The sequence below is a fragment of the Sapajus apella genome, unplaced genomic scaffold, assembly GCF_009761245.1.
Source record: "Sapajus apella isolate SASKATOON/1434 unplaced genomic scaffold, GSC_monkey_1.0 scaffold2, whole genome shotgun sequence".
NCBI classification, from domain to species: domain Eukaryota; kingdom Metazoa; phylum Chordata; class Mammalia; order Primates; family Cebidae; genus Sapajus; species Sapajus apella.
Window position 1 is genome coordinate 54,836,164 of NW_022436942.1, and position 20,947 is coordinate 54,857,110.

General features: G+C 34.8%; 1 protein-coding gene and 1 non-coding gene across 5 annotated transcripts in view; both read right to left on the reverse strand.

The window, feature by feature from the left end:
• The window catches only part of CDK17 (cyclin dependent kinase 17), a 118,778-nt gene that overhangs the window by 16,378 nt on the left and 81,453 nt on the right, over positions 1–20,947 (reverse strand). For all 4 annotated transcript variants that reach the window (XM_032298590.1, XM_032298593.1, XM_032298592.1 and 1 more), the window contains 7 exons: positions 19,247–19,380; positions 16,984–17,109; positions 5,807–5,863; positions 4,386–4,500; positions 3,086–3,180; positions 2,736–2,798; positions 509–632 (listed from right to left, as the gene is read on the reverse strand). In XM_032298590.1, the coding sequence (XP_032154481.1) occupies positions 509–632; positions 2,736–2,798; positions 3,086–3,180; positions 4,386–4,500; positions 5,807–5,863; positions 16,984–17,109; positions 19,247–19,380 (714 nt within the window). The remainder of the gene's footprint in view (positions 1–508; positions 633–2,735; positions 2,799–3,085; positions 3,181–4,385; positions 4,501–5,806; positions 5,864–16,983; positions 17,110–19,246; positions 19,381–20,947) is intronic.
• On the reverse strand, positions 9,629–9,770 carry LOC116527622. Its single transcript, XR_004258628.1, has one exon. It is a non-coding gene; the product is annotated as a U4 spliceosomal RNA (small nuclear RNA).

A 20,947-nucleotide genomic window follows, 5' to 3' on the forward strand; every position in this document is an offset into this window, starting at 1 on the left:
AGAGAGAGGAAGGAAGGAAGGAAGGGAGGGAGGGAGGGAGGGAGGGAGGAAGGAAGGAAGGAAGGAAGGAAGGAAGGAAGGAAGGAAGGATGGAAGGAAGGAAGGAAGGATACAATGATATATTTTGGTGCCAGTACTTTGATGCATACTAAGGAATCAGTAGTTTTACCCGTTATTACTTTGGGATCATCATTGCAAATATTAACACAGTGAAAAAGGCCAATAACAGGTAGTACATTGGTAATAAATTTATGTTTGGAGACTTCCTAAAATAGTCTCAGGAGCCCTCGTGGTCTATGTTCACAGCTGAGAACGGCCTGTACCTTTTAGAATTTGCTGCTAATAACCAACATAAATCACCCACCAAAGTTCTGTCAAATATCTTATTTTGTGGGCTACAGAGAAAATTTCCAAACCCACATAAAAGCCAATGGTGTGTTATGACAGTGATTGGTCTTTTAAATTTAAGAATCTGGAAGTATTAATAAATATTCCATATATTCCATACCAAAATCTGCTAGCTTTAGTTCTCCTTTTTCATTAATGAGGAGGTTCTGTGGTTTCAAGTCTCGATGCAATACCTTTCTTCTGTGGCAATATGCCAAACCACGTAGAATTTGGTATAGAAATAGCTATAGAAATAAATAAATAAAAATTAGTCTTACAGATGAGACATGCTTTAGTATAAGCATAAATGATGGTAAGCAGAAAAGCAACTGGCCCAGAGCATTGTAACAGGAAAAGGAAAGTAACTGCATCCTTAAATACAATGTCTTTTCCTTTTATAGAATGGTTTTCTGAATTTAATAGTTTATTATTCTCTTTGAAGTATCTACCTATTTTCTAGTCTGATAATATCTACGGAAATAAAATGAAACATCCTTCTAGCAGTAATAGTTCATTTACTGTGGAGAGTGACTTTATATATATCCTCATACACTTACAGGCCTACTAAGGCTTACATAGTTTAATCAAGAAATTCTGGCAAAACAACCAATCAACCAACCACCCCTCCCACTCATCTCTCCTTAAAAAACAAAAACAAAAACTCTGATCTGAGGAGTGTCTTAAAATAAGGCATTGGAATGGGTGATTTCATGAAAAGTCTGAGGTATCAAAGAGAATGCTGCTGCACAGCTCTAGCAAACTACTTACTATAAAAATAACCCACACCCGCTTCTATCACCCACCTCTTGGGTACTTTACTTTCAGCACCTCCTACTCAGCCTTCAAAATCTACTGTAATTCAAAAAGGGGCATTAGGACTGTAGTGTTCTGAATGACTCTGAAAAAAGCAATTCCTATAAGGCTGGTGGTAGAGTTTTTGTTGCAGCTTTTGGTAGACAGAGGGTTATGGAACACAGAAGACCTTTGATTCTCTGGGGTTAACAAAAAGAATCTCAAGTACAGAGGATTCAAGAGTTTCCCCTCAGTTCACTGTAGGTGAAAAACAGCATCAGAACACTGAGTCTCAGCCAAGGCAGCAGATTAACGGTATGCCTGAATGAATTCTCTATGCCAAAGTCTCTTCGTAATTATGTTTTTAAAACTCTAAAATTACTAATTTAATGTATTCCTGTTATACTTTATATTTTGAAAGTATAAAAGCCATTTAAACAAATAAATAATGAAATGCTTTCCAACTTAAGCTAATCATGTAAACCTGGAGTTAAAGAAATAACATTTGTGGAATTATTATCACTAAGGACCTTGTTTTATTTCCAAATTATTGCTAATAAAAAAGCAGGAAAAACAAAATTAAAACCACAAAAAGATATAAAATGACAGTTATAACACTTTGCAAACAAAAAATGTAAAATATAATGAAAACAACCCTGACAAAATATATATGGAAGTACATTTAAAGCCCTATTTTAAAATTCTTAGCAATGTGTTATCCATATGTTCTGAGCTGTCTTTTAGTAACAGAAACTGGCTTTCCTTTATAACCACCAAACTTAATATTTTTTTAAATGTTAGTTTAAAATTACTACCTACAGAATTAGAAATGTCTGAAACACATAGCTATGACAACCTATTTTCAGAATAGGTTCTTACATATTGTTGACTAAGTTTGGATAAATAAATCTTTACTAAATTTGGATACACCACTCAGGTCAAAGAAACCTACTGTAAGAATACAAACTATGCCTGATGCTGTTACTTAGTTACAGGGGTGTCATTTGGGACTGACTTTATGGCAAATGTTTTTAGCATCAAATTTTTTAATATGTTGTAGTAAAAAAAACACACCAATTATCTTACTTTTCTTCCTGACAGTATAGATTGGTATTTCCAGCATAGTGTTCACAAAGCCTGCATGTTCTGGCCTTATTCATCGGTCCTGAAAAGTTGCTGTTTTATAATTAAATACCACTTATTTGGGGAGTCACTACTTAAAGAAGGCCTTTCACAGAATGCAACCATCATTTGTATTTAATTACAATTTTTTTTAAAGCAGAACATACCTGTACATGTATTCTATATCTAGGACAATCAGTTGTAATGTGAAATGTCAAAAGAATGAGGTGGTTCTAAAAAAAGGTCTGATCCTAAGAAAGCTATAGTGTAGTAAACAGGTTCTGAATAAATACTCCACATTCAGAGGACAACAACCTATTTAAAAGGCCAAACAGAAAACCCTGAAGAATAGTTAGGAGGCTGGTACATTTCATTATATAATGTGATTCACATATGCTTTAAACACAAATTGAAAATTACACATGAAAACATACCTTTACGTTGTGCATACTCATGATGTTTCCACAGTCATCCATGTACTGTTTCAGGTCTTTATCCTGAAAAAACACAGCAGTCTGCTAAGTGATACACAGTTTTCAGAAGGTTGTGACTGGTTCACTTAATAGTGTTTTAATTTTTTAAAATAAGTTGTTTTTCAAGAAAAGATACTGGATGAACCACACACATAATTTAACTAAAAACTGATAACAACAAAGTCCCTTGGGCTGTGAAAAAGTCCAATTTAAGCACAGCTGTATTTTAAAGAAAAATAAAAAATTAAAAGTCCAATTTACTATGTTTTTCTAAAGCAAAGTTAAATACTGAATTTTTATGAAATGCTTACCAGATACTCAAACACCAAAGTCAAGGATTTATCTGTGTGAACAATGTCATGTAAGGTTACTATATTTGCATGTTTTAAATCCTTTAATAGTGAAACTGCAAAACAGAAAAAGAAAGACAATTATTTACTCTGTGGTAGTCTTTATAAAAACCTGAAGTGAGTTGAACATATGAACTGATTAAAAGATTCTCTTAAGTTTAGGTGTCCAGCGGTGGCTCACACCTATAAAACCTGTCACTTTGAGAGGCCAAGGTGGGCCTCTCACTTGAGCCCAGGAGTTCAAGACCAGCCTGGGCAACAATGGCAAAACTCGGTTGCTCTTCTTTTTTTTAAAAAGAAAAAAAAAAAGAGAGAGAGAGAGATTTTCTTAAGGTTAAAATGATAATTTACCAAGGGGATTGGCAGTAAAAATTTTCATGAAAATCAATTTTTTCTTTTATTTTATACTACTGGGTTTGATACTATAATACTTAGAATTGTCCTCAGTATTATAATATTCTCCATATCATCTTCCGTATTTTTCTTAAATGTTAACTTTTGAAACTTCTGAGATTAATTTAGATATAAAGTGTAAAGAATCATTTTTCCCCTCCACATTACTAATCAGTTGCCTCGAGCCATTTTCTGAATAATGTCTTCTTTTTAAAATGACACTACAATATAAATATGTTTTCACACTGTTTTTTATATTTATTTAGCTTATGTGGTTAATTTATAGTTACCATGTTCCCCATGTACCAATGTAAAACATTTCCTTTTGACAAATAGTCGTCTATGATCGTGATTTTTAATGAATTCGGATTTCATTGTAAGTTATACATTAGGCTGGGCGCAGTGGCTCACGCCTGTAATCCCAGCACTTTGGGAGGCTGAGGCAGGCAGATCGCCTGAGGTCAGGAGTTCCAGATCAGCCTGGCCAACATGGCAAAACCCTGTCTCTACTAAAAATACAAAAAATTAGCTGGGTGTGGTGGCGGGCGCCTGTAATTATATCTACTTGGGAGGCTAAGAGAGGGAGAATTGCTTGAACCCGGGAGGCAGCAGTGAGCTGAGATAGTGCCATTGCACTCCAGCCTGGGCAACAGAGCAAGACTCTGTCTCAAAAAAGAAGAAAAAAATAGTTATACATTAATATAATTAATTCCTTTCTTTTGGAAATTTTCATTTTAGAAATTAACTTTAAGGTTTAATTATATCTTCTAGTCATTTATTACTTGTATATCTGAGCTCTTTTTACTTATAAAAAATAAACTGTTATTCTACCACTTTGATTTTAAAATGTTCTGTATAAATATTATACCTTCTCTTATAGCTGTGCAGGGTGCACCTTCTTCATGTTCCAATCGGATTTCTTTTAATGCCACCAAATTCTCTGTCAATTTACTTCTTCCTTTATACACTGTTGCATATGTACCCTATAAAATATATTTTTAAACGACACATCAAAAGTATAAAAGTCTATTTAATATTATCTGTACAATAAAGCTCTACCTAAATTTCTAATTCCTAAGCATTGTTAAATTCCATCTTGCAAAGAAAAACACACAATAATCAGTCTTGGCTTTTCTTACAGCAAACAGGAATTTCAGTTCATATGCACAGCTTCCATACTTCTGTAAAACTAAAGAGTGCCTCAAGAGTATAAAAACATAGACAGAATATTTACTTTTTGTACTTTATTTCGGATTGACAATTAGATCAATAGCTTTAAAATCAAAAGTTCTTTACCCTCAATGGTATATGGAGACTGATGGACACTAATTGAACACATTGTAATGTTCATACTGTTAAATCACAAAAATAAATTTTTTTTTTGAGATGGGGTTTCACTTTCGCCCAGGTTGGAGTGCAGTGGCACAATCTTGGCTCACTGCAACCTCTGTCTTCTGGTTTCATGTGATCCTCCTGCCTCAGTCTCCCAAGTAGCTGGGATTACAGGCCCCACCACCACGTCCAGCTCATTTTTATATTTTCGGTACAGATGGGGTTTCACCACACTGGCCAGGCTGGTCTCGAACTCCTGACCTCGTAACCCACTCGCCTCGGCCTCCCAAAGTGCTGGGATTACAGGCATGAGCCACCACGCCCGGCAATCATAAAAATTTTACCCATGTTTCCAAGATTTTTCAGAATCTTTGTACATTAACTCTCCTTTAAATAACAATGATTTCTTCTATCATTGCTAGCCCTCAAGCTCCTTTACGGCTTCCCTATTAACTATTATTTTCTTTGCCCTTTCTTACTATAGGAGGTAGGCCATTTTTAAACCAGTAGTACTAGTAGCAATTCCAAGAAAATCAAGGTCTTAAGAATTTCCTTAACCTTCAAAAAATGTGTTTTTATCTTTAAGGTAATATTTGATTTTTCACAGATCTGAACTCATGCAATTTCCCATGACAGCCAGGAACAGACTGTAGACTGCCAGGAGACTAAGTGACAAATGCCTACTTTGTTATCAAGAAAGCGTAATACTTTCTGCTTCAATAAAAAATTATGAAGCTATAAAAAATACACATTTCCTCTCAAACTGATGGGTAATTTCAAGGACTGAAGAATCTAACTCCTAGAAACTTCTGTTACCTTTTCAGAATAAGTATATAATCTTGTAGACATCAGTATTTACATTTTTTCCAGGTTAACAAGAACTGTGGAGTAACAGTTTGAATGATGAATAAAAAACAAAAAAATGTGTGTTACATTTTTGAAATAGTATTTACTTACCTCTCCAAGCTTTTCCAATTTGATGTAGGTTTCCATTTTTCCAAAGCCAATTTCTGACTGAAAGTAAACAATGATAAATTTAGTCTTTTTCTGTTTTTTGTTGTTGTTGTTTTTTGAGACAGCATCTGACTCTGTCACCCAGGCTGGAGTGCAGTGGCACAATCTTGGCTCACTGCAACCTCCACCTCTTGGGTTCAAGTGATTCTTTCTCTTGCCTCAGTCTGTGGAACAGCTGGGATTACAGGCACATACCACCATGCCCAGCTACTTTTTGTATTTTTAGACAAGATTTTACCATGCTGGCCAGGCTGGTCTCAAACTTCTGACCTCAGGTGATCTACCTGGCTCGGCCTCCCAAAGTGCTGGAATTACAGGCATGAGCCACTGAGCCTAGCCTAGCATTTATTCTTAAAGTTTCTTTCTTTCTTTTTTTTTTTTTTTAAGACAGAGTCTTGCTCTGTCACCCAGGTTGGAGTGGAGTGGCACGATCTCAGTTCACTGCAATCTCTGCCTCCCAGGTTCAAGTGATTTCCTGCCTCAGCCTCCTGAGTAGCTGGGATTACAGGCATGCACCACCATGGCCGGCTAATCTTTTTGTGTTTTCAATAGTGACGGGGTTTCACCATGTTGGTTAGGCTGGTCTTGAACTCTCGACCTAATGATCCGCCCACCTCGGCCTCCCAAAGTGCAAGGATTACATACAACAAGAGTGAGCCACCATGCCCGTCCTTAAAGTTTCAACTCATCTCTTCCTCAACTTCTGAAACTCTCCTACTCTAATGAGTCATTAAGAATAGAAAAATCTGACTAAAATCAAATGGTTGAATATCTATCAAGTTTTAAAATAAACCGAATGTTGGAACATTCAAAGGTTCAAAAATATCAAAGTTCATAATCAAAATTGTCAACCCATCCTTTGTACACATTAGTTAACATTCTGTTATGAAAAATACTTTGTTTTATTCTAAGATATCCCAGGCATTTTAAGATACTAAAGAATCCTATCAAGAATGACTACTTGGGGTTTTCTTTTTAATGAAATTGCAAAATAATTTTCCTACATATTTTCCCTCACCAATCTGAATTCCCAAGGAAGTCCTGAAAATAATAAAATATTATTTGTTTCAGGCTTTCCAATCAAAATATAATGAAAAAGACAAATAAAAATCATACCCTACTAAATGGCAAACATAGAAGCAGCAATGTAAATCTAATTCTGGCTACACTCCCCCCTCAAAAAAAACCACACAATAACAAGAGAAAATAAAAGTGAGTTATCAAAAGCCTTGCTTTAAAAGCCTTGAGCTTGCCTGCCTATTGTGTATGAAGATGATAAATGGGATAGATGAAATATACCTAAATATGTAATACAAACCCAATATTTAAAATGAAGAAGAAACAAAAAACCTTAACACACAAAAACTTAGGAAATTTTTTTTTTAAGATAGATTGAAAACTAGGGACTGAGAGAGCAGAAATATTTTAAAAAGTAAAACAGAATGGGAAAAGAATTTTCTTAAAGTTGCTTTCTAGCACCTCTTTGTAGATAATGGAAAAGGTTATGACAATCTAAAGAAAGATTCACTTGCTTAGAATGGTGCTAATGCCCTTAAATAAAAAGCTGGTGAAAGGAAAGGTTTTTTAATACATAATCTTGGTTCTCAAAGGTGTGTAAATTATGCCAGGTGATTAAATGCTGTGATTTAAACTCTAGAGGTCTAAATATGCAATTTGCCTGGGAATTGTGAAAAAAAATTAAAATAATCCTTGGTAATTAGACTTGCATTACTTACCATGTTAGACAATGGGATAAATTATTCAAAGTTGAATGGCCAAAAGTAGCAAAGGCCCCCTCAAAAGAACTGTTTTTATCTTTTTGTTATGATGATATATATTAAAAGCATGTGGAAAATTGTACATCTAATAGTACTTAATTTAATTTTAGTAAACTAATTAAAACTTTGGTCACAGGCATTATTGAATGAATGAAAAATGATTTCTTTTTGTACTCTTTATGACATTTTCCTATATATGATTTTTTCATAAAACATTAAATTTTAAAATGAAGTTTTATAACCATCATACACCATTCATCCTTGTATATGACTCAGTATTAGTTCTTCACTTTCTATTACCAATAACGATGCAAAATAAAGAAGTAAAACTATAATAGATAACATTTTTTTTTTTTTTTTGAGACGGAGTTTCGCTCTTGTTACCCAGGCTGGAGTGCAATGGCGCGATCTCGGCTCACCGCAACCTCCGCCTCCTGGGTTCAGGCAATTCTCCTGCCTCAGCCTCCTGAGTAGCTGGGATTACAGGCACACGCCACCATGCCCAGCTAATTTTTTGTATTTTTAGTAGAGACGGGGTTTCACCATGTTGACCAGGATGGTCTCGATCTCTTGACCTTGTGATCCACCCGCCTCGGCCTCCCAAAGTGGTAGATAACATTTTTTAAATACAGGTGAAGTTTTTAATTTCAGTATGAAAAACATGGCAAATAACCCACTATCTGGCACATGACAGCCTGATCCTGAATAATCTTTTAATTTTTATATGTTTTATATAGCCTATTTATATATCATCTTAAATAATTTACTTCATAAAAAAGGCTAATTGCCAATGTCACAGAAACTAATAAAATATATTTATTCTGATACTTATCTCTGGAATTTAGGTACTTAAATTCATGAATATAGAATTATTGTAATTTTTCCATGAATTTTAAATTCTGTACCATCTTTTATGGGGGGAAAACACTGCATTGAGAATAAATGCAAACTAGTATGAACAAAAGAATGAATATTCCTGAAAAAAAAATTTTTAATGTCATTATTTATAACAATAAGACGCACATGGGAAATAAGACTGTAAGCTAGGCATTTTTTCTTCTCAGGAGTAGAGAAATTTTCTTATTAATCCTTTTATCTTAAATGAATGAATACCAGTATGTTCTTAAAACATCAAATGTACTGGGGTCCAATGGTTACTATGATAAAATGTTGAGGTTTGCTTTAAAGCCTATGTACACGAACTACAAATTAGGTAGTAAAGACAAAAATGTTTCAGAGATACCGTATCATATAAAGTATGTAAGGAATTAAAAAAAAAAAAACCACTAAACTATGTAAGGAATAAACTGTAAAGTATGCATCAAATATTTAACATTACAAAGAGTCACTCTTCAGGGAATAAAATTTAGTGACATTACAATACGCTGAAAGTTTGTTTTTAATAAAGGAAAGCAAATATTATGCCATAATTATGAAGGTAAGTTTAAATTTGAATAATGAGTCTATAAAATAAACAACACTACTTAATTCCACCCATGCAGGCGGGCAGGCGGAAAATTCAGACAAAGGCACAGTTACACTAGTGAATTGTCTGTCAGCTCCTAACTCAAAAAGTAAAAGTGTACACCCCTCATTTTAGTAATCTCCAACTTAGGATTTAATGATTACATCAAAATAGTACTTACTGAATCTTTAAATAAAATTTTTAGAAAATTTGCTTGCATTTTTATTTGCTGAACACAACAGGATTAACAATAGATATAATGACTAGCTTGTTGATGTGTTCTCCTACAGAAATTATTCAGAGGACAGAGGACAAAGCTCATTTATTCAACATTTACCCAGCACAATGTTAGGTGCTAGACAAGACAGATACGATTCCCACTTTCATGAGTTCACAATCTAGACCAAGTTCCATCCTACGTTATTTTAAAACATGTTAAAAGTTTAAAAGTTTCATAGAAACAGAAATAATAGCTAAAGAGATAGCATAATAAGCTTTATAATGTATACGGTGTTGTTTCAGTCTCTGTAGAAACTGTTAAAAATTGCCACTGCCAACTATACTGAAGTTGTCATGACGGGGTTCTTGTGAAAAAATTTTCAATTAGCAATAACTGTGCCTTGCATAAACCTCATTGACTATGATACTATTACCGCTTAAAGCTTATATTTTCATGTGATATAAAAGCCCACTTAATGCTGCCTGCCAGATAAATGAAGATGTTTTCTGGTATTTCACTGTGCCAAGAAAATACTTCACTTTTTGGTAGCCCCAACCAAATTCCTATTCAGATGGCTCTTATAGTATATAAGCACATGAAAATTCTAAATACATACATATATGTATTTAGACAGATATTAATAAATTTATATAATTATATACATATAAAATAAATTATAATAGTCTTCCTAGAATTTAGTGTAACTTGTAAGCAAAACCAAGCCTTAAGGGGCATTTTTTTGTTTACTTTGTATCTAGCAACATAATTACTCTATCACATGCTGGAGATGCTGTTCTAGTTGAGCTTCAAAACAAACGAAGGACAGGAGGTCCCCCTTATCCACAGAGGTACGATACTTCTAAGACCACCAGTGGATGCCTGAAACAGCAGATAGCAATGAAACCTTTATGTACTATGTTAATCCCTATACATATTAATATACTCCTAAGGTAATGTTTAGTTTATACATTTTGCAGAGTAAGAGATCAACTGATAAACTATAATAATACACTGTAATAAAAGTTACGTGAATGCAGTCTCTCCCTATCTCTCACTCTCAAAATAATCTTACTGTATTACATTCACCTATTTTCAAACTGTGTTTGACCTGTTGTAACCGAAATTGTATAAAGGGAAACCATGGGTAAAGGGGGAAGCTCCTGTATGTACAGTGGATCCACAGACGCCATTTTTGAGAGAGAGAGAGACAGAGAGTGAGAGACAGAGTGAGACAGAGAGAGAGACAGAGAGACAGAGAGAGAGAGAGAGAGAGAGAGAGAGAGAGAGAGTGTGTGTGTGTGTGTGTGTGTGTGTGTGTGTGTGTGTGTGTGTTAAAGAAGATGGAGGCTTTTTGAAACACCCATTTCCCTCCCTGTGGGAATTACCAAGTCACCACTACTGACAGAAATGTGTTTTATCCCTTAGACTTGGTGGTCAGAGGGACAGATAGAGAATCTCTATGCTACTTAATCACTTTGTCTTACAAAAATTGCTATTATCATCACTACAATACCACCTTAATCCTATACTCCTGTACATAACATGCTAAGGTAAATTCTGTGGGACTTTGAACCTCACTCCCACTCCCACATCTCATATTATATTTCTAATTGCTGAGATATGTAACGACTTGATTGTATTTTCTCACCTGCTCTTAGAAATGAGAAAGGTCTATATGGTCTATATTGGAAAAGCCAGGGATGAAGAATCCAAACATTAATTGTTTAGGGAGAAATACACTCTTAAAATGCATAAACTTATAATTTTAATACAATGAATCAAATTTTTATATAGGGATGGCTTTCATTCTAATTGAAGCTGTCAATTCACTTAGTCTCACAAAACTTCCACTGGGTATACCATTATCATAAGGGCAACGAAGTTCTGATGAATCCTGACTACCTGCATGTGGGCTTTCCCACTATTCTAATATTTAAACATGCCAAGAGAGTATTTTATTTCTTATCAATCATAAAGGAATACTAAACAGCACTTCACCAATCCAACAGGCAATATTTTTAACATGACCTATGATCACTAAATGTAATGTGGTATCCTGGAGGGGATCTTGGGACAGAAAAAGAACACTGACAGGAAGTGAAATAAATTATGGAGTTTTGTTACTAGTAGTGTACCAATGTTGATTCCTTAGTTGTGACAAATGTATTAAAGTAATAAAAACATGTCAATAATATGGGTAACTGGGTACGTGGTATAGAAAAACTATATAATTTTTGTAATTTTTTTCTGTAAATCTAAAATAAAAATTAAAAGTTTAAGTAAATTAAAAAGTCAATGGAAAGGGTTAAGATAAGAAGTGAAGAGACTGAATACACCTGAGTTTATAGAGATAACAGTCTAAGCATCCTGAAAAGATGAGATAGGAAGGCGGACAACTCCTCAAGATTAAAAACAAAAAGAACAGAATGAGTATATGTGTAGGTAGATTTGCATGTTTATTATACAGAAAAGGAGGGAGTTTCTGGTTAATGGCTCACCCTTTTATTTTTGAGACAGGGTCTCTCACTCCAACGCCAAAGCTGGAGTGCAGTGGTGCAATCATGGCTCACCACAACCTCATCCTCTTGGGCTCAAGCCATGTTCTCGCCTCCCACCTACCATGTAGCTAGGACTACAAAGACGTGCCACCACACCTGGCTAGTTTTGTTAATTTTTTTATAAAGATGGAGGTCTCATTAAGTTGCACAGGCTGGTCTTGGACTCTGGGTTCAAGCAAACCTCAGCCGCTCCAAGTGGTGGTATTACAAACATGAGCCACACAGCACCTGGCCCTATCTCTTTTTTATGATGTAGGAAGAGAGATCATCTGCTTACAGTAAGAGAAGAGGAGTTAATCAGAGAAAGACAGTCTGGTAGCCAAGCAATACTGGGGATCTATGTGAGGTTGATGACCATAAATTCATAGCAGACGCAATCAGCCCTACTGTGTAACTTTCTTCGGCAAAAATAGTTTCTTAATTCCTACTCAAGCAAAGGCTTTCTGTTATTTTTACTACTTTACTTATCATATATTGCTATCAGAAAATATGAAAACAGGCCAAGAGCAGTGGCTTACACCTATAATCTCAGTGATTTGGGAAGCCAAAGCGGGATGACTGCTTGAGGCCAGAAGTTCAAGACAGCCTGGGCAATATAGTGTGACCCTGTCTCTACAAATAATTTGTTAAAAAAAAAAATATATATATATATATATGTATGTATGTGTGTATGTGTGTGTATCTACATATGAGAGAACACACTGAAAGTTTAATACTTTTAGAAGACAAGGCTAAATTTTCTATTTTACCTTGAAAAAATATTCTATTTTTTAGATTAAGGGTGTATTATCTATGGAAAACTGAACTCTAGTACATGTGAAGAATATGAAGAATATTTTTCTTTTCCTACCTCCTTTCCATACATCCCTAATCTTCACCTATCTCCTTTATGCATAAACCTAGAGACCAGACTTCTCTATTGAAGAACTGATCTCTTTGAAAAAAATTTTACTTTTTAGGTATATAAAGAATATATTATTTATAGATACACAAATTCTAATACGTGTAAAAGAAATGAGTTTCTTTTTCCCACTCCCTTTCCATCCATCCTTAATTTTCACATGCCCGTCTTCACTGCCTGTATTCAAATATAAACCTAGAGTAGAGATTTTCATTTTGAAGAATAATTTTTAATGTATTTCCAAAAAGTATGCTTTAGTAAGGCAGATGAATAATTGAAATGGACGCCACCAGTAAAATCAAAAACATAGCTAGCATAATTAATCTGAAATCTATAAGCCATTTCAGAATTTTTTAAAAAGGGAGGTAGGTAGGCCAGGCACAGTAGATTACCTGAGGTCAAGACTTCAAGACCAGCCTAACCAACATGGAGAAACCCCATCTCTACCAAAAATACAAAATTAGCCAAGTGTTGTGGCACATGCCTGTATCCCAGCTACCTGGAAGGCTGAGGCAGAAGAATCACTTGAACCCGGGAGGTGGATGTTGTGGTGAGCTGAGATCACGCCATTGCACTCCAGCCTGGGCAACAAGAGCAAAATTCCATCTCAAAAAAAAAAAAAAAAAAAAAAAAAAAAAGAGAGAAAAAGAAAAAGGGCAGGAAGGCAGGTAGGAACACTTACCATTAAATAAAAACTCTAATCGCTTAGCATCCATTAGAGGGCACTATATATGAAATTACACAGTCTAATTTCATATAGACTGTAAAAGATAGCTCTTAAATGACAGCTTTAAAAATTATGGTGATTAAATCACATTTTTACTCCCAATTGGACCAAATACAATCTCAAAATTTATCCTAAGTACCAATCTTTGATAAAAATTGAGAGCCCAAGAAAACTTTTGACTTGACAATCAAATGGCAAAATCATTCCAATAAAAAAGTCTTGGCCGGGCATGGTGGCTCACGCCTGTAATCCCAACACTGTGGGAGGCTGAAGGGGGTGGATCACTTGAAGTCAGATGTTTGAGACCAGCTTGGCCAACACGGCAAAACCCCGTCTCTACTAAAAATACAAAAATTAGCTGGGCATGATGGCATATGCCTGTAATCCCAGCTACTCAGGAGGCTAAGGCATGAGAGTCACTTGAACCAGAAGTGGAGGTTGCAGTGAGCAGAGATAGCGCCACTGTCCTCCTGCTTAGGCACCAAAGTATCACTCTTGTCTCACACACACACACACACAAAATGTCTTAGGCAGTGATCCTAAATTATGATAATCATAGGCTTAAACCAAAATCAAGTTTTGTGTTATACTTTTTACCATATTTATACATTGGTGAATGTCAAATAACAATGTGTTCATGGTATACACAGCCTAAAGTGATTTTATTTTTTACAGTATCTAACAAAAATATTTTTTAGAATATCTAACCAGAATATCTAACCTGGCCCACAAGGGCCACGTACTGTGGCTCACACCTATAATCCTAGCACTTTGGGAAACCAATGCAGAAGGATTACTCGAGGCCAGGCATTTGAAACCAGCATGGGCAACACAGTAAGACCCCATATCTACAAAAAAAAAATACTTTTATTAATAAGCTGGGTGTGGTGGTATGCACCTATAGTTCTAGCTACTCAGGATCTTGACATGTGAGGACTGCTTGAGCCCAGGTGTTCAAGATTACAGTGAGCTATGATCGTCCTACTGCATTCCAACCTAGGTGACGGAGTGAGACCAGGTTTCTAAAGAAAACAGTTCCATTATATAATAATATGTTAAAGGCTGGGTGCGATGGCTCACACCTGTAATCCCAGCACTTTGGGAGGCCAAGGTGAGTGGATCACCTGAGGTCAGGCATTTGAGACCAGCCTGGCCAACATGGTAAAACCCCATCTTTACTAAAAGTACAAAAATTAGGAGGGCTTGGTGGCCCATATCTGTAATCCCAGCTACTCAGGAGGCTGAGGCAGGAGAATCGCTTGAACCCACGGGGCGGAGGTTGCAGTAAGCCAAAATTGCACCACTGCCTGGGTGACAGAGCAGGACTCTGCAAAGTCCAACTGGGTACTAGGTGGTATTTTGTCTCTTCCTGGTCCCTAGGATTAATGTTCTACTTTCTATTTCCATCTAATTGCCACATCATCCTTTATTTTGAATAAATTCCTAATTCTCCCTGCCTCAGTCTTTCTACCCCTCTAATTCATTGTTTTCACTTTTCCTAAAGCTATTGCTATGGAACAGAAATGTGATCATGTCAGCCTTTGTTTAAATAAATACCTCTGATGTCTTCTCATTACATGGGAAGAAGTCCAGACTCCTTGGCCTGACATCTAAGACTTTTTAGTCTGGATCTGTCCTGTCCGGTTCAAGCCATAGCTTTTATATTATTCCATACCTACCCTTCAGATCAATTCTAATTTCCCAAACATGGCATATACACCCAAACTTCTGGGTTTTAGTTTCAGTGCATGCCGTTTCCTCTGCTTAGAACACCCTTCATTCATAGACTATTTTTAACTGACAAATTTCTGCCCATCCTACTATAGGACTATAGTTATCCAAAACAGATTCTCACATAAACAAATCACCTGAATTTACACTGAAGGTGATATTACAACTAGAAAGGTTATTTTTTGAATAAATGGTGCTGGGTTAATTACTATGTATTATGAAAATATACTTGTAAGACATGAAACTGATAAAGGTCCTTTATGCAAAACATATTTAAATATTCATATAAACCAATAAGAAAAGACAGAAAACCTAATAGAAAAGAGGGAAAAAAACCAGGCTTGGGTAGTTAATTCACAAAAGAGAGTATCTAAATATAAACATATAATAAACATATGATGAACAATAAACACACAGAGAGGTGTTCGACTTAGAGAAATGCAAAATAAAACAATGAGAGGCCACTACCAACTCACTAAAAAAGTTTAAACAATTATTTTTTAAAGACATTATCAAAAGTTGGCGAGGAGAACAACGAGAACTATTGTATGCTAGTGATGGAAGTTTAAATTGGTACAACCACTTTGGAAGCTGGTGACAGTATCTAGGGAAGCAGAACATATGCATACAATATGATGCAACAATTCCACTCCTAAGTAAGCACTCAACAGAAATGCTTACATCTGTTAACCAAAAAACATGCACAGGAATCGTGACAGAAGCACTATTTGGTAATAGCCAAAAACTGAAAACAATCAGAATGTCCATCAATAGGAGAATCAAGTACAGTACACTCATAAACGGAATACTGTGCAACAAAGAAAATGAATTGCCCATAATTACATTCAAAAGTAGGGCTGAAACTCACAAACATAACACTTAACAAAAGAAGCCAGCCACAAAAATAATACATACTGTGTAACTTCTATATGTACTACAATACATGTGTGTTATATATATATAAATTTTGTGTAAGTATATAATTCTATATATTTACATAAAATATATTTTAATGTAATTACATATTCATGATTACATAAAGCTCAGAAATTTAAATAAGGGTAATCAGAAAGAGAATACTACACATTTAAAAAATAAGTAAGAAAATATATGTGAATGAAGATTAAAAAAGACCCAGATATCAAAACATGCTATAAAAATAGTATGATCAGAACAGTGTCATATATATGGGTAAAACTACTCTCTGGCATCAGAAGGCAGAGATTATGGCTACAGTTGAGGAGGTTTAGGAAGTGAGGCATACTAAGTAATAGAAAGAGAACAGAGGGGTGTTTCTGGGATTTCTGAAATTTTGTTTTATTGAATCAGGTACTGGTTACAGGTATGTTAACAATTCAAAAATTTATTGAGCTGTACAATTATGGTTTGTGTACTTCTCTGTATATCTAGTATATATTAACATATGTTTATCCAGTACCTATCTAGTATATCTATATTTCTAGTACATATTTATACATCTAGCAAGTATCAATAACATTCACCAGAAATAAAATATAATATAACTTAAATCCTATTCTAATATGCATCCTATTGAATCCATCTTAAGGGTTCCAATAAACCTTTAAGAATGGAAAATAATAGAATTGAGATGGCAACATAATAAAATTTAGCTATTCCAAAGTCAAATATAAAAATTAATTTGAAAATGTTTACACCCAGAAAAATCAAACAAGCAGATCTAATTGATAGTGGAGTAAGTATAGGAGAACAAAAACTTACTAAGGAAGCTCTACGAGACCTTCGACTCATTGGTTGGTCAAATGGTGGACTGTTTATCTGCAACTTTTCGAGATATCCATCAGGTATTCTGATGTCTGCAGGCAGCGATAACCGCTTATTTAAATCCTTAAAAAAAAAAAAAGATATTCAAAAATAGAAAAGACATGGGCATTTGACTTTTGAATTCACAGGCTCTAACATATTATTTCTTAGTGATAAGTAACTGCGATAACTAAGTTTTATGTAATATACTCATGGCAAAAACATTTACTATAAGCAAAAATATAGAGCAAAGTGTTATAAAAATGGAATTTTGCAACCCCAGTAATTTTTGAGTCCTTTCACTGGTAAGTTCAACTTGGAATTTACTTTGAAAATATTATACCATATAATAAGAATAGGCAAAGGCTACCTACAAACTGTGACCAGTTTAAATAACTAACCAAGTAGATATTATATGATCTTGTCTCCAACATGAGGAAAGAGAATTAAAATATTTATTATTGGTATATTAATGGGATTTCTACTTTATTTAATTATACTGTGTGAGCTGGGAGAAACTTGAAAAGAATCTTGCCTATATCATCACATCAAGAAAGTTAAGCCCTAAAAAAACAAATTCCTCCTATTCATAATAGCAGCCAAATCATGAAACGGAATGGAGATGTATAGGAACTGCATAGTTACTGAGAAATCTAAGACTTAAGTATAAAAACATAGAATGCTACCAAATGGTAAGAATAAGTAACGAAAAGATACTGGTCCTCCCTATATTAATTTTATAGTTTATATAACCACAAAGAAATCACAATAAGCTTATTCTTGGACAAAACAAAATCCCTAAAATGTACTGATAATAACAGAAAAAAAATTCAAAAACATTCTAAAATAAGAAAGAGTGTTGTATGTGTACATGGGGGAGGGATAAAGAAAGAAGTCTTTCCAGATATTAAAATACACAATAGGCCCGGCGCAGTGGCTCAAGTTTGTAATCCTAGCACTTTGGGAAACCAACGTAGGGAAACCCTGTCTCTACAAAAAAAAAAAAAAAATTAGCTGGGTGTGGCGGTCTGTACTGTAGTCCCAGCTACTTGGGGGACTGAGGTAGGAGGATCACTTGAGCCCAGGAAGTTGATGCTGTGGTGAGCTGAGATACTACCACTGTACTCCAGCCTGGGTAAGAGAGTGAGACCCTGACTCATAAAACAGAAAAAATATATACCATAAAAATAATATAATTTAGAGCATGCCTCCTCAGGAGGGGAAAACAAATTACAGCTCAATGAAGGATAGGAAACTCCAGATTTAGACCCTAATACTAAATAAAACAAATGATTTTTAAAAAGCATATATAAAGTGAAGAAAAGTAAGAAATATTTTCATTATTATTGTGTCATATCAAGTTGATTTAAACAATTAAAAATGTTAATTTGTCATTTAGAAAACTGACCGTTTTCCTTAACTAAGAAGCAATCCTTTTATAACAAAAATATAATCAACCAATAGGAGAGATACCCTAATCATCATCTCAACAGCACCAAAAAATCAACAATACTTTTATTTCAAAATATGTTCAATTTTTTTTTTTTTTTTTTGCAGAAAACTATTTTAGTTTTACAATACATACTGAAGTAACAGTTCTAATCCACTTATGCCCTCAGGTTATACCATAATGCTTACAAAGAAAAGAAAATGAATTCTTCATTCTTTTACATGGAGAAATAAATGTGCCTCAGAGATTAGTAGCTGTAGTGAACCACAAAGGAAAGGATAACCACATTTATAATATAATGCAAGAAAAAAAAAAGCTGTTTATTTTATTTATACCTCTTAAAATTTGAAATAGAGAAAATAAAATGTTTAATTACCCAGATGAATCTCAAAAATATAATTAAAATCATATTTTCTGAAAAGAAGACATTGCTAATGTATCATTCTATCTCCAGAAGTTCTGAAGATTCACTTCTCCTTAATGGAGAACCTAAAATAATGTTTCACAAAACAATTTAAAAATAAATAAAATGTTTCACAGGATGAGAACAATTATAACTACTATATACCTATCTTGGGATAAAAATTAGAAAAGATAAAATATTCATAGACTACAATTTATGAATGCAAAGAAATAACTTTTCTTACAAGTGTCACATGTCTTCATGAAAACTTTTAAATGGGCATTTACTTCGCTTGATATGTATGTGTATTTATTTGCATACACCAACATACATAAACACAAGTATATTTGTATTTTTTAAATGATTACCTCCATTGAGATCCGTCTATGTATACGATTTCTGAGACAAACACCTGTAGGTGACTGGACTTCATCAGATGATGTCCCAGAAGCTTGGTCACTCTCACCATCTGATCCCATTTTTAGATTTTCATGAACAATATCTATGTTAAAAAATTAGACATTAAAGGAGATACATTATATTCTAATATATCAATAATTTATTATCACTACAGGTAAAATACAGAAGGCTAACACATAAAAATCACAGCATAAAAAGTCATTTACATTCTGGGTGCCACAGGTATGCAGTTAATAGATGAAAACATGACTCAAATATCTTAAAAACAGTAGTGTGAAATCCTTTTACACTTCCAAATTATGAAAAAAATTAACATTCAAGTTATCAAAAGTTCAGTAATAAAATTCTTATAAATTACAAATAATATCTCTGAGAATGAGTCAGTTCTCTCATTTTCTAGATCTAGGAACTGAGACTTGAAAGGTTAAATGACTTTCAAAAGGTCACAAAGCTGAGACACAGAGCTGGAAAAGAAACCTGGTCATTTGCCTCTTATTTAGTATTCTTTCCATTAAATAACATGTCACTGGGTCTACTGTCAAATGGAGCTAATTCTTTGAATATTCTTTTAAACATCTCTTAAAAGCTGCTAATGCAGTTTTTCTTCCCTACACCCCAAGTGTTAAAAATAAAACAATCAAAAATTACTCACTGAATATCTACTTTGTACCAGAACTACAAAAACAAGTTTATGATTTTGAAATACTTGAAAATCTGTACAGAGCGAAAATATATTACAATAAAGGTGGGTCATGGTATGTTTAACAGACATAAAAGTTAAATGGAAGTGGGGGGGTCGGGCGCGGTGGCTCAAGCCTGTAATCCCAGCATTTTGGGAGGCCAAGGCGGGTTGATCACAAGGTCAAGAGATCGAGACCATCCTGGTCAACATGGTGAAACCCCGTCTCTACTAAAAATACAAAAAATTAGCTGGGCATGGTGATGCGTGCCTGTAATCCCAGCTACTCAGGAGGCTGAGGCAGGAGAATGGCCTGAACCCAGGAGGCGGAGGTTGCGGCCATTGCACTCCAGCCTGGGTAACATGAGGGAAACTCCGTCTCAAAAAAAAAAGAAAAAAGAAAAAAGAAAAAGGAAGTAGGGGGAGGAAGATAAATGCCATCTGAAAATATTAAAAACAAACCTGTATATGGGATTTTTTTTTTTTTTTGAGACAAGGTCTTACTCTATTGCCCAAGCTGGAGTGCAATGGTGCAATCATGGCTCACTGCAGCCTCTACTTCCCGGGCTCAAGCAATCCTCCTGCCTCAGCCTCCCAAGTAGCTGGGAGTACAGGCACCCACCAGACCTGTTTTTGTTGTTTACAGTTTTGTCATGTTGTTCAGGCTCATCTTGAACTCCTAGTTATTTGTGCCTAGTGTTCCATTCTTAAAATGCTAAGAATGTGGGAGTTATTTCTATTCTACTGCTCAAGGTCATCACCAAGCTATGATTGCAAAAATTCAAAAAAATGGCAACTTTAGGCATAAACAGGTTAAGTAATCCGCCCACCATGGCTTCCCAAAGTGCCGGGACTGATTACAGGCATGAGCCACCACACCCAGCTATGTTGTACACTTACATACCTGCTTACATATCTGCATTTGTCAGTTATTCTCTAATAACCTAGCAAGAAGAGTGTACTAGAAACA